Raw genomic sequence first — 15,412 nt, forward strand, 5'->3', positions numbered from 1 at the left:
TATATCTCACATTTGTTTAATTACCCAATAAGTCAAATATCCATTAAAAATCACAGTCAAAAATATTTCTCATTAACCACTATCATACACTTTTATTACAACCTTACTTGTAACCTACCTTTACTCAGTTCAAGCATTAAAAAAATTATTTATCATAATTACATTTTTTTTCCCTTTTTCTCTTTATTCCATTAGCAAAATTCCTATCAAGGCTAACCACAATTATCCAATTGTTTTATGTTACAAGAGGTGTAGGGGGTGACCGAAAGAAAACATTATGATTAGATTGTTTGTAGAATTTTGTATGAATGGGCTATGGAAATTGTAGATCTAACATTGAGGTGGTTGATGATGATGTGGATGTTAACTATTGCTAGATGGACTTACTCAATGGTTCTTTCTTCCCTCCGTATTTCTACACCTTTCACCCCTCTGCTGGCTGGGAACTACTCAAGTAAATCTACTCACTCATGTAGATATTAATGATGAGTTAACAAAAGAAAAGGATGGACGCTTCTTTGGCTGAGACAAGATGGCTATCTCACACTAGTCTGGGTTGATTCTCTTGCCACCGAGAGCGCTGGAGGAGGTGAGATCTGACTATTGGCCACATGCGGCGCTACTAATCTTATACATGGCAGCCTCTCCGATTCAACCTTTCGGTTGCCGTAGGTTACCCGGAACATACCGCCCACCTAAATCGCTCCGGGTGATTTACTTGTTGAGATCTGTTGCAGACTGTAGCAGGTAGGCTGAAATTTACAAAGAGAGAAGAAGAATACAAAATAAGGTTATGCTTATGAACAGAGTTAAAATGCAAGCGGAAATGAACTTCACATCCTAAACAATCATCGAAAATTACTTGAGATGGCTTGTTTAGGCTAATTTAATGATTAAAAAAAAAGAAATATGAGTAAGAGAAAAAAAAAGGAAATTAATTCTTGTGTGGGATGGAGAATAGATAAACAAAATGTGTACAACTTCTAGGAACTATGCTAAGGATGCATGCGCCCACCCTAACGATTCCCGCTCGGCAAAAGGATATGAAAACTAAGAGCTCAAATTTATAACAAAACTATAGAACCCAATGAATGCTTGTATGGGAGAACAAACAATCATGTTGACTTAAACTATGTACATGAATATAAAAACGAACTATAAACTAAAAGAACAATACACTGGCAAGAACAAAGAATCACGTTAAATTTAACTATATATAACTACAAGATAATGTTGACCTTCTTAGGTCAAGCAATTGTGCTTCACAAGTCGAATTGATCTTTAAACCTTGGTTGCACCGAAGTGGCTGATAGCAGATTTGCCCTTGATTGTAGAACCTTCTATGGCGTAGTGTCAGTGAAAAGAGAGATTGTGAATGAGTGTTAGACTCTCTTGTCTGAATATTCCATTGTCAGTGGAGTTCTGATGGTTGTGGCATTCGTCTTCAATTGTAAATGTGGAAAGAAGTCCCTCGGGTACATTCGTCGAAAAGATCCTATCTCTTCCTTATGAATTACTCTTCCATTTTTATTGAAAGGAGCGTAATCTTTTCTACTGAAAGGTGGATGCTGATGTTCTATGATGAAGAGAGTTTTCGAGGGATTAGGAATTTTCGGTACAGACGCGGTTTGCGTTGAAGACGAGGATGGGTGAGTCGAAATCGTGGATGAAACGGATGTGGTTGAGGAACCACCGGATGACCTTGCGCTGATATTTTGATTTGCTGATTTCAAATTTTTGGGGGGTCTAAAGATCCGATGCAATGTCGAAGATTCACGCCGTACGGTGTTGTGGCGAGTTGGATGAGGAGCAGGGCACGAAGATGGTGGTAACTTGTTACCTCTAGAGATCGTACGTGAAGAAGAAGACTGATTTTTTACCACATTCTCGTAAGAATTCGATACACTGAGAGTTGACTTGAAGAAAAGAGAGCACGAGGTAGGTTGAGTCAAGTTATGAACAACGCTGGAAACTGCTAAGCCGAAAACTGTAGCTGTAAAGTAAAGTCCATCGACTTCAGTAGGATAAGGAGCTCCAACGAGAATCCGTGGGTATAAGTCCCTATCGATTAACAGATCGACAGGACCTGACTCCCCGAACGATAATCAGCTAAAGGATGGCGCATAATGCGGCTGACGATGGAAGAAGGAAGGTTGACATTTGGTAATGACGACGTAATGCGGTCGACTACCACCGGCGAGAGGCTATATTCCTGCAAGAGGTAGATCTTTTCAGATGCGACCTCGGGATGGCTGTGACTCGCCGAGACTTGTGATACAATGATCGAAGTTTGAAATCTTAGCGCCAATCTTGTGTGCGAGCGCGTTGGAAATAAACGTGTGCTGGCTTCCGGAGTTCAACACAGCACGGGCCATATGAACGTCTCCCCTCTTCGACTTGACAAGAATGCATGCAGTGCCCAATAGTACCATGATTACTTTTTCATTCTCACTTTTTTTCTTCTCCTCTCTCAGTATCTTCTCATAATTTCTGCGTGCCTTTACTCCCTCTCTTCCTACCATGCAGTACCCTTCCGGCTTCCTTTATTTGTCACAAGAACATTTATTTATTTCAATTATTTTCCGTACTGTTCTTTATACAGGCACTCCTTGTCTGTTATTTTCAATTTCTTTGTTTCCCCTCCCATTTGCTTCACACATCCTCCTACGCTCTTATATTCACGGATTCTGTCAAGGAGTTTCTTGTTTAGTCTGCTTTGGTCCATTCTCATCATGTGCCCGTAGAATCTCAGTCTTCTAATTCTTATTTCGGTTTTCAAGTCATTTATCTCCCTGTAGATTTCCTGGTTGGGTCTTAACCAGTAGGCCTCCTGTGTTTTCTTGGGCCCATAGATTCTCCTCAGAATCCTTTTCTATTTTCAGTAATTTTTGCTAGGGAGACATGTATTCTCCACTCCGTATAAAATTACTGGTTTTATGACCATGTTGTAATGTCTTATTTTTGCGTTAGGCGATAGGTTTTTCTTATTGTAAATATTGCCTGTTGCGAAGCTTAGCCTCTCCAACTTCATGATTTTCTCCTTTATGCTCTCTCCACGCCGTTGCATACTATCTCTCCAAGATATTTAAATTTCTTTGTTACTCTTATCCGTCCATATTTTGTCTCTAATACTTTCTTGCCGTAGTGTGTTTCCGCCTTCATAAATTCAGTCTTTTAGTAGGAGACTAGTAGGCCTGTTTTTTCCGCAATTTCTTTCAGGGTATTTATTTGACTAATTGCTTCTTCCTCTGTTCCGCTTTATGTGTTTTTTCTTGGTCCCTACTACGACCCCTGCGTTATTTATTTTCCAGAACTCTCTCATGATTTCATCGAGTACTATGTTAAAGTAGTATAGGTGGCAGGCCGTCTCCCTGTCTTATTTCTGTTTTTACCTGGAAGGATTTTCTGATTAGTCCCTGGAACTTTTCTTTGGTTTTTGTGTTCAATAGTGTTCATTTTATCAGGTTTATTGTTTTTTGGTCTACTTCCTATTCTCTCATTATTCACAGTAAGGTTCCCTTGTCTACCGAGTCATAGGCATTCCTGAAGTCGACGAAGGAGATGTAGAGGTTTTCGGGTCTTACCATAGAATATTTTATCAATAATTTAAGGCTTAGGATCTGTTTCTGGCAAGATTTTCCCTTCCCGAAGCTTCTCTGGAATTCCCCAATTTCCGGGTCTATTTGCGGTTCTAGACGGTTTTGTAGGGCTTTTGAGAAAATTTTGTAAGTGACCCGTAACAGTGAGATTCCTCTGTAATTGTTTACTTCTGTTTCTGCCCCTTTTTATGCAGAGGGTGTATTAGTGCGGTTTGCCAGTCGTCTGGTATTTCCGGTGTCAGTCTTTTATCCAGACGTCCATTAATAGCTCTGTGGCTTTTCTTCTAAAATCTTTACTTGTCATTTTCGACATCTCTGCCAGGACGCCGTCTTCACCAGAAGCTTTGTTGTTTTTAAACGCCGCTATTATTTCGTCTATCTCCTCCTCATCTGGGGGGTCTGATTCCAAGTTTCACGGTGTGTTTTCCTTTGTTACTATGTTGTATCCCGGTTCTTCGCAATTGAGAAGACTTTCAAAGTAGTCTGCCAGATTTTCGCAGTTATCCTCGTTGTGTAGTGCTAGTGTCCCGTCTTTTCTTCTGAATACTAGACCTGGGGATGTATATCCTCCAACCTTGTCCCTAAACGCCTTATAGAAGAATCTGGTGTTATTTTTCCTGAGGTTTTCCCCTATTTCTCCCAATTGGTTGTAATGAAATTTCCTTTTCACCTCCCTCATCTTTTTATGTGCGATTTTCCTTTCTCTTTTGTATCCCACTGTATTTTCAGCAGTTTTGTCCTGGTTCCATGCTTCTAGTCTTCTTCTTATGGTATTTTCGCATCCTTCATTCCACCACGCTCTTTTTCTGTGGAGCCTCTGTGGTGCTAGTATTTCCTAGCGAATTCCTATTCACCTCCCTCATCTTTTTATGTGCGATTTTCCTTTCTCTTTTGTATCCCTCTGTATTTTCGGCAGTTTTGTCCTGGATCCATGCTTCTAGTCTTCTTCTTATGGTATTTTCGCATCCTTCATTCCACCACGCTCTTTTTCTGTGGAGCCTCTGTGGTGCTAGTATCTGCTATGTAAGTCCTGTTAGATTTTTCGTTACTTCCTCCCAGATTTCAGGAGTTTTCAATTTTTCTTTGAATTATTGTCCTTTTTGTTTTACCAATATTTCTCGGCCTACCTTGCCCATTTCTTTCTTCTCTGTTCTTAGGATCTTTTTTGTTGGTATGAAGTTCATCTTAATTTGTGATGGGAAATGGTCTGACGTTACATTTATTGCCTTTCTTACTTTGACGTTTTGTATTTCCGTGTGGTTTCTCCCAAAAATTGCAACATGATCTAACTGGTATTCCCCCAAGACGTTATTGGGGGACACCCACGTATTTTTCTTACTAGTTTTAGCCTTGTAGTACGTTGACATGATTTTTAGTTCCCCATTTTGGCAAAGATGTATTAATCTTTCCAGATTTTATTTTATTTATTTCCACCTTCCCCTACCTTACAAGCATTACAGGTGTGCAGCAGCAGTTCGATGTTACATATCCATCATCAACCTACTGCTAATAAATCAATTTACAATTAATAATTCACTAAGTTTTCTTATAGCTTTCACCAGTTTTCGGTCTTCTGCGCGTCATCCGTCCGCAGGCATTCCAGGGGCTGGTCTTCTTCTTTGACGAATATTGAAGTGGCTTGGTCCAATAATTGTATTCCACCCGTATACGAATTCTTTGTAATAATTTGTATTTCTTATATCGGGTAGTTTTCTTCGCTTAGTAGCTGAGCGAAGTCGTTCTCTGTGAGGGCGTAGAGTCCGATTTCTCTCAGCAATCCGGCCCGTAATGCATCAATGGCGACACAGTCTATGATGATGTGCTCGGCAGTCTCCGGAACACCACAACTAGGGCATAGGGGGTCGAAATCCATCCGGTGGCCATGAAGCTTGGCTAGAAATCCCCCATGCCCCGTGAGAAATTGAGAGAGCCAGTAGTCTGGGAGGACCCACTTTGCTTCCATCCGTGGGGAAATATTTCCTTAAGGCAGCACCTTTTGGGCTTGTCATCCAACGCCGGTTCCATTCTTTGGTGGTGTCCTCCTGGAGAATGGTTTTCCATTTACTTGGCCTCTCGTCAACCCTCACCTGAAGATTTGCCAGCAGACCTGCCAATCCCTCTCTTGAATTTGAACATCATCATTTCTTCCTGTAGGAGAAGGTAGAGAGGCACCCCTCCCACTAAAACTTGTATTGCCTAATGTGAGACACTCCGGTATGCCTTGGCGACTCTAAGCCAAGCCGTCCGTTGGATTGTCGCCTATCTTCTCTTCTGTCGTTGCCAGAGATTTTGGTTTCTGGCGAGGGAGGCATACCTCAGAATACCCACGACCACTTTTTTATATATGGTCATTGTCGCAGGGAATCTGAGCCCCCAGAAAGTGCCTACCACACGACTAAGGCTATTCAGTGATTGCACCACCCTCTTTCCCAAACAATCCAAGTGAGTAGTCACGTTAAATCCTCTTCCAAATCTTAGGCGAAGGTAAGTGACTACCTCATTTGGACGTATCCTTGTTTCTCGAATTATTAAATTAATAGGGCGGACCCTATCAGTTTTTCCTCTTAAGAGAATGGCCTGTGTCTTGCTAGGGGCCATTCGCAGTTTTTTCCTATCGCACCATTCTCCAACCAGGTTGGCACAACGTTCTGCTTTCTGTTTTAGGCCGGCTCTGCTATTGGAGGACAACACTGCAGCCAGATTGTCGACATAACCAGTGGCAGGGAACCGCTCTTCCTGTTCTACATGTTCCGAGCAGCAACATGACATACCGCTCCAGCTCCTCCCTCTTTTCAACGTCTGCTCCCACTCGCAACAGAGCATCAGTGGTTCCTTTGCCTTTTGTGGATCCGTATTGCCGTAGGTGACTTGCTCTTGTAAATACTGGTGCTAGTCTGGCCATGTTAGGTGCTCCAGAACCTTGCTCATCACAGGGAGGAGACATATAGGTCTGTAGGACTTAGGGAGCTGCTTATACATGTCCCCTCCCTTGAAGAGGAGTCTCAGATCGGCAATTCATTATGAAGTACAGTGCACCTCTCGTCACATCTGCACTTCAGGTACGACCGTCGGGCCTTGTAGAGGTCTCTTTTCATAATGGTTAAGGCCGGTGTCCACCATGGAGCAGGTGTCCTCGCATTTCGGTGTCGGAGGGAGTTCTCGGCAGCATTTCGGATAGCATCGGTAATCCTGGAAACTCTATAGACCAGGTCATCCATATTTCCCGATTCAGCCTCTCTCCAGTCCTCGTTGATAATCTCTCCCTCCAGCATACTTCGAAAGCCATTCCAATTGATTCCATGTGTTACATACCCTTTGTCGATGCCGTGGGAATATATCGTCTCAAATAATACATCAAAAGACAGACGTTTGTGGTCGGAGCTCGTCTCGGATCTGTTGGTCCAATTGACAATTTATCTTATCAACGTCGGAGAGGCCTGAGTCACATCTATCCAGCTTTCCCCCATTGGTCCAAAGAACGTTGGGCCAGTGGAGGGATTATTTATAACGACAAGCTGGCTTCTCGCTATGAACTCCCCGAGTTTAGCACTCCTATTGGATTCCCAGACCGTGTTCTAAGAGTTGGTATCTGAACAGATGATCACGTTCCTATTGCTAGCAGTGAACGCTTCCTTGGCGGAGATGCTTTCTTCTATCATGTTTCCTTCAGGTATGTATCCTACAGATACGAGAGTAGAAGCAACGGTGCCCCACGTGATGTAGCATGCCGCACAATCCACCATGGTGTATTGTCTCAGATCCATCATGTCAAGATGATTGACGGGGTTGTTGGCTATGATAGGGCCTCCTCTCTCTACTGCTCAGAGCTATAATTCTTGACGTGAGGCCAAACCCCGCGATCAAGTTCCCACGGCAACTAGGTTCCTGGACCCCCAATCTTGGCTACCCGATTTGTGCTTCCTCTGGTTCAAGGGTGCATTTGCTCGCACACAGTTAATACAGTTCGGGGCAGCCTGAGCCTTTTTATTGGACACTCCTTTAGTACATGGCCACTTACTGCACACCATATACAAACCACAGCTTACTTTTTACATGTGGCCTTGGTGTGTCCATAGCCCTGGTACATTGTATAGCGAGGGGCGTCGAGGTGATCTTTAAAGGTCGACCACCACTCTCCATCGACACTTCCCATTTCTAAAAGTGCATCCCATGGTAAAGTTCCAAAACTTTACCATGGGATGCACTTCTAGCACCCAGTTCTTAGTAAAGCCATTCCTAGTCACAGTGGAAAAGAGCGGCCGAAGATCATAATTTACCAATGGAGTGGGGACCGACTTCTCGGTTATTCTTCTCCACAAAAATCGAACTAGTTCCACTAGGTTCCAGGAGTGAGGCACACCCTTAACCTCAATCCTAGGTTTTCTCCGCAGAGCTATCTTAGCTTTGTTACGAAGTTCTGACCACCGAATAAATTTGTTAGCACGAGAACTGTCATCCAAGCGAACCAAGAGAGCAGAACCTCCATTTCTGTTTGTTTTTCTGTGTTCAGGATATTCCCCTACTGTCCCTCTGAAGTTTTTTTCTCGCCCTATTTTCGCGTTGAAATCTCCCAAAAGAATTGTTACATTGTTTGTGGGAATCTTCACCGTTTCTTTCTCCAACATTATCCAGAAGTCTTCCACCTTTTTGCAGGTCTCTTTTATTGTCCTCGTTTATGGGGGTGTGTGCATTTATAAGGGTGTAATTTTTGTTTGTAGATTTCACTGTTAGGAGCGATAGCCTGGGGCTAATGCTCTTAAAATCCGTTACTGTTTTTTTAGGAAATGTTTATTTACTATGAAGGCTGTTCCTAGGTGCGGCAAGCATTTCATGATTCTTTTACCTGGTTTTCCCTTAAAGATTCTGAACCCATCTGATTCTACAGTCTCAGACTCCGTGAATCTTGTTTCTTGCAAGACCATTATCGAGATTTTCTGCCTGTGTAGTTCGGTTGTTGATTGCCTGAGTTTTCCTACTTGAATTAGCGAATTTATGTTATATGTGCTAAAATAGTATTTTCTCCCTTGTTTGAATATTTGCTGTGTGTCTCTATGGTGTTCTGACTCACCAAATTTCTGTCTTCTGCCGCCTTTCTTCTATTCATTTATTTTGTTAAACTTTACTTATATTTTGCCTCTTTATCAATTATTATGGTTACATTTATTTTCTTTCTCTCAATTTTCTTTTTCTTTCAATTTTTAAATTATTAATAACAAATATATTTATACTTCTTTGCCTTATATAACTTCATTTTGAGTTTATTTTCTTAATTATGTTATTTTACCTACTTATTCAATTACCTATGTATAGATTTTATTATCCACTTCTCTCATCACTTCATTTTATTAATTCCATTCTGTAAAATTATTCACTTTATGTCATTCTATTTATATTTCCTTTTTTCTTTTCTATATTCATTGGTTGTTATCTTGTTGTGTTCTTAGCCCTGATGAAGGCTAGAAACTCTAGCCGAAACGTTGGCACGATTAAATAAGTTACATCAAATTATTTGTGTTTTATTTTGACCGCACCCCCAACCATCTTCTCCTCGTATAAGTCATCCTCGGTCAACTATCTCTCATAATTAATAACAGAAACTATTTGATCAGAGTAACTATGAGAGATATTCACACGCAAACCTTGTTTAATCTCTTGGAAACCTCGAAAAGACCCCCAAATAACTTGAAAATCATTCATCAATTTTGAAAATTAACCATGAAATTGCGAATAAAACCGTTCAAGGATAGAAAATTTAAAAAAACAAAACAATTAGCACCTATCTGAACATAAATCAAAATTTAGCTTAAAACTCCGAAGTCCTGTTATTACGATAATAACAAAAAAACAAAACTCTATCGGCCACGTGGATTCAATCATATTTATAACACCACTCTCCCAGGTAAATAAAAACCCGACTTATCAAAAAAACGCCATATGCAGAAAACAACATCACTAATCTCGTAAACAACGACCTCCATGGAATCAAAATTAGAATTTTGTGATCAGCTTTTACACAAAAAGGAGCAAGGTTATAACCTTACCATGACAAAGTAATAGTTCTTTAATATAAACCATAACAATTAGGAAACAAACATTTTTTTATTAAACAGTAATTTTTTACATAATCATTTCAGGCACACCCAGCAAATCAATCATTTACAAAAAAAAAAAAACATCAAGAGGGGCAAGCATAGAGACTGTTCAATTGAGCACACATTCCCCCTCAAAAACTAGCATCGTAACCTCATAATAAATGAGCAGTGTTAAATGTCCATCTTCCTCTCTTTGACAATATATTAGAAAACTAATAATTATCCTCAGAAAAGAAATAATATTGCACAATCACTATACCTGCAATCAGTGCAATTGAACACACATACTCTCATGAATATTCAGAGGAAGAATACTATCAATATTCGAAATCACTCTCATGACCTTAAGTTTTTTCTTTTCTAAAAATTTAACATCCTCAATGCGGAAAAGATTTCTTATAAGGCCAGTAGCTAAAAAATTATCTCTCCCTTCTTATCAAATAGTGGAATTGCCTTCCTTTAACGAGCCCTCCCATGGCACCACCATATCTAAATTATTTTCCTTAACCTCATTTGCGACCGATTTTAACACACCAGTAGAATTCAGACTTGCTACGTTCCACGTCCCTATCCTTACATCTCTAATTTTCAACATGGGACTACTTTTCCTCCAGATTATGCGCGTTTTACCTTAGGAGGATACATGATTGTGCCATTTTGTAAAATAAACAAATATGTGAATAGGGTGCTCAATCCTCCAGCAAGCTAGGGGGCCAGTCTGATTATTGATAAGCGAGTCCATCGACCGGGATGAACTTTCGAGCAATTTGCACTGACCATACCCACGCCACCCGTGGGACGCTATTCTGTTTTTATTTGTATTTATACGTAAATATTAAATTATATAAATATTTAGCGTTTAAAAACACAAAATTATATCAACGAACATTCATTCAAATTAACAAACATTTTTTACATGTTCTAATTTATTATTTATTATGAGGTGTAGATTAGGGATGCGACATCGATGTCGATGTTTTACCCAAAACATCCATGTTTTTAAGCCGATGTTTTTTTAACATCGATGTTTTACGTTTGTCCCAATTTTTCATTTTTTTTTTTCCAAAAGTAACTAAATGAAAACAAAAAATTTACAGTATAAACAATTTCCTATCAACAATGTAGTGGGATAAAAAAGGACCTCCAACCATCACGCTAAAGACATAATAAAGATAAATTACGTCTAGAAAAACATCCATGTTTTAAAATATCTATGCTCAATATTAAAATATCATTGCATATAAATCTTTTCCAAAAATACATCGATTTTTTTGAACTACAATTTCAGAAACATAAGGTCTGTTCTTACGATCAACATGCTCAGGCCAGTCAGAAGTGCTTTTTGTATCAAAGAATAGGACATCGACTACAAAAAACATCGATGTTTTAAAATATCTTAGCTTACAATACATTGCCGAAAAACCATCGATGTTTTTGAACAACTATTGAAGGAATATAAGGTCTGTTCCAACGAATACCATGCTCAGGCCAGTCAGAAGTGCTTTTTGTCTCAAAGAATAGGAAATCGACTACAAAAGACATCGATGTTTTAAAATATCTTTGCTTACAATACATTACCGAAAAAACATCGATGTTTTTAAACAACTATTGAAGGAACATAAGGTCTGTTCCAACGACTACCATGCTCAGGCCAGTCAGAAGTGCTTTTTGTATCAAAGAATAGGACATCGACTACAAAAAACATCGATGCTTTAAAATATCTTTGCTTACAATGCATTACCGAAAAAACATCGATGTTTTTAAACAACTATTGAAGGAACATAAGGTCTATTCCAACTACTACCATGCTTAGGCCAGTCAGAAGTGATTTTTGTATCAAAGAATAGGACATCGACTACAAAAAACATCAGTGTTTTTTGTAGTCGATGTCGGATTCTAAGTTTCAAAAACCACTTTTGACAGGCCGTAGAATGCGTGATCGTTGGAGCAGACCTTATGTTTCTGAAATTGTTGTTCAAAAACATCGATGTTTTTTGGGTAATGTATTGAAACCAACGATATTTTCAAACATCGATGTTTTTTGGGTAATGTTTTGTAAGTAACGATATTTTAAAACATCGATGTTTTTTGTTGTCGATGTCGGATTCTTAGTTTCGAAAACCACTTTGTTATTCAAAAACATCGATGTTTTTTGGGTAATGTATTGAAACCAACGATATTTTAAAACATTGATGTTTTTTTGAGTCCATGGCCTATTGGTTGATTGAAAAAGCACTTCTGACTGGCCGGAGTATGCGTATGTTACTGAAATGGTTAAAAAACATCGATGTTTTTTTATCGATGTCGCATCTCTAGTGTAGATAGTTGACCATAGATTAATGATTGGAGAAGTTTGTCGGGGGGTGCGGTCAGCAAAGAACAACATAAATAAACAAAACCATATTTATTTATTTTATGCCGACGTTTCGACCTGAATTTCAAGTCTTCATCAGGGGTTATGGCGTAGAAGGTAGAAGGAAACTCGTTGAGTTGCAGCCCTACCTTCTACGCCATAACCCCTGATGAAGAAATAAAATTCAGGTCGAAATGTCGGCATAAAATAAATAAAAATGGTTTGTTTATTTATGTTGTTCTTTGCTGATCGCACCCCCCGACAAACTTCTCCAATTATTATTTATTATCTATTTTCATTTACATATTTACATAGGTACATTAGGTATTTGCATACTAATTTTTTCCACAGTCAACGTTTGCAGCAAACGATTCCATCGAATTCTAATATTTATGTACTAAATAGTACCAAATAGCTAATAGTTCATGTATAAGTTTAAAATGGAAATTTCAGTAGTTCTGGGTCGGCATGTCACTGGCTCGGCAGAATTGAACACGTAATCACAACCTACGATCTATTTGGCTACAATTCTAATATTTCAATACTAAATAACAGGTGCTATCTTAGTACTATCTATTCGTGTTTACGATTCAAATCGAAATTCCAGAAATTCCAGGCCCCAGCAACATGTTCCTTGTTTATGTTACATATAAAACTCCTCTTACGTACTACTAGTTATTTATTAGTTGATTTTAATTGAATTTGCTGAGTTATTTGATACTAAATTTCGCGAATACAATATTTAATCATTTAATTTAGTTTTGTAAGTCTAATGTGACTTAATTTAAAAATTTGAGCATAAGTTGCATATAATACTTACACACTATATTCATTCAACATGTATCGCAATAACAATAAGTTTATAACAGTCATCATATTTTATTAACTTTGTTATGCATAGCTACATAGTGATTATTATTTCAGCCTCGTTGATTGACATGGTTGGAGGGACAGCTGTGATAGCGATGAGATCTATTGCTTCAAAGCTAGTGCCATCTGAAGAATTGGGTATGGAATAATTGTCATTCTTCTTTACCTAATCTCAATTTACATGAACAAAAACAAGTTTCATTTCTCCTTATACAATATTTAGTCCTAGTATAGCCTATGAATTTGAAATTAGTATTAAGAGCAATCGGAATTCATTTTTATTGGGTTATGATATAAGTAGAATTAAGACTCAAGGGCATAACAGTTGATACATGGTAAATGAGCTCAGTTTTGAAATAGAAATAGTGTTTGACGTCCAATTATCCTCAAAACTAATACAACCCTGGTAACCTTGGAACTAAGAAATATTAAAATTGCTAAAACTTCAGCGGTTAAAATTTAATAGTTAAAATACAGTGTTTTATTTTTCTTTACTAACATAATTTTGAACATTATGAATCCGAAAACCGTTTGTGGATGTGGTAGAGAGGAACCTACCACACCCACAAAAGATTTTCGATCTGGATGGTGATCGACCATTGACTGCTCTCTGGTGCGCAGGCACTCTATAAGGGTTAGGGGGTGTGGTGGGATGTGCCATTAAGTGATACAATTTAAATTTATTTCATGTTTAGAACGTACAATTTAATCAAACAATCTGGTCCTGTTTATCTTCCGACTGTCACTGAAAAACTCATTTTTGAGAAAAAAAATTTTTTTTTACTTTTCACAGCCAAATTTACAAATAAATAACAGAAGATACATTCTAATTATGTATCATGCATAATTATGGTTCCTTATGGCCCCTTTGATAATTACTTATTTTCATCATAAAATTTGCGCTAAGTTCCAAATATGACTACATCGTCGTATTTTGTCTTAAAAATATATAAGAATATATATTGTCTATGTAGATAGGCCTTGAAATATGGACACTAGAATCTGAGGCGAACTAAACTACCAGAATTACAAAGGTGGTGTAACTCTGGTAGCTTATTTTATTATAATTTGAAGATTTTGAAAATCAATAAGCATTTCTCAAACACTCTATAAAATATCAAACAAATCTAAGCAATTTCGAGGCTCATCCTACTTCCTAGCCCACCTCACCTTAATGTAATGAGAATGCATTATTGTGTGTACTCGTCTCTTTAATAAAATAATATTTTTATAATGCAATTAATCCTGGATTGATTATTTTTTTAAGGCAAAATAAACTCACTTTTTGGAGTATGTGAAGCAGTGGTACCGCTCATTTACCAGCCACTGTACAGTTTTGTATACCAAAAGACACTCAATACTCTACCCGGAGCATTTTTCTTAGTTGGCAGTTCTTTGACTTCACCAACCGTTTTCATATTCCTGTAAGTATGCATGAATCAATTATTTAAAGTAGCTTTATAACCAAATAATTGTTGTATAGTGAGCTAAATTGTCGGATTTATGACATATGAGTTATAATACACAAAAAGGAAGTCAAATATACTCCTTAAATGCATATGATCGATCTCAGCATATTCTTTAACAAGCTTCGACTCAATTTATAAGGCCGTAAAATTTGTTGAACAAGGAAGTATTTTTAAAAGTCGAAAATATGTCGTGCGTTTGGTGGCTGATAAAAGAAATCTTGAATAATTCAGCATTTTACGAAAAATGATACTTTGCGTTATTTTGCAGCTTAAAAGCTCCTATCGAATGTTGAGCAAAACAAATTCTAATTGTTTTAAAAGAAAATGTGATCATCATCAAGATATGTTCTACAGTTTCTATTATTGTTATACGAATATACAATTTATACGTTTTCAAACGTATTTAGTTACTACGAAAGTTTTTAACACAGTGTAACATAAATATTCATTTTTTATTGTATACGAGTTGCTCTGTGGCAAACATTGATAATATCGATTGTAGTTCACTATCATTTATGTTCTTTGTTAGGCTGTATCAGTTGTTGTGAAGACTTTTTGTTGTGAGCACTTCGAAGATGGTGTTTTTTTGTTCTCACTACAGTTTAAATGTTTTATATTATACAACCATAACAAATAAAACAGTAAAAACATTTTATTTGTTGTCCACCCGCGCTCAAAAGGTTATGGGCCCAGGTGGTTCCCTAAATTAAAATTTGTTGTGAGAATGTATAAATAGTTCGGTAGCGTTTGTTCGAGTTCAAGTACGGAAAGAAAAAACATTTAAGTGCAAGTAGTAATATCGTAAAATGTATCTCAAAAGCTTCAATAAAATAGATTAGAGTGAGCCACTGAAGGGACCGGAGAACTTCCAAATATGCAAATTCAAGGTAAACATCTTCTTTAAAGCAAACGGTTTGTTTGAATAGGGAAGAATCGTCGAATAATGAGAGTTCGGGAGAAGAAAAACCAGGAGACATAGAGGAAATAGATGAAATAATTAACGACAAGATGAGACAAATTATTTGGAAG

General features: G+C 38.0%; 1 protein-coding gene across 1 annotated transcript in view; it reads left to right on the plus strand.

Moving 5' to 3' along the window:
- The window catches only part of LOC106690877 (probable peptidoglycan muropeptide transporter SLC46), a gene marked incomplete at its 5' end in the record, with an annotated part of 22,554 nt that overhangs the window by 1,264 nt on the left and 5,878 nt on the right, over positions 1-15,412 (plus strand). The window contains 2 exons of the mRNA XM_014436464.2: positions 12,969-13,052; positions 14,182-14,338. Coding sequence (XP_014291950.1) covers positions 12,969-13,052; positions 14,182-14,338 — 241 coding nt within the window. The remainder of the gene's footprint in view (positions 1-12,968; positions 13,053-14,181; positions 14,339-15,412) is intronic.

This window comes from Halyomorpha halys, unplaced genomic scaffold (genome assembly GCF_000696795.3).
Source record: "Halyomorpha halys isolate HHAL.00 unplaced genomic scaffold, Hhal_1.1 Scaffold1934.1, whole genome shotgun sequence".
NCBI classification, from domain to species: Eukaryota; Metazoa; Arthropoda; class Insecta; order Hemiptera; family Pentatomidae; genus Halyomorpha; species Halyomorpha halys.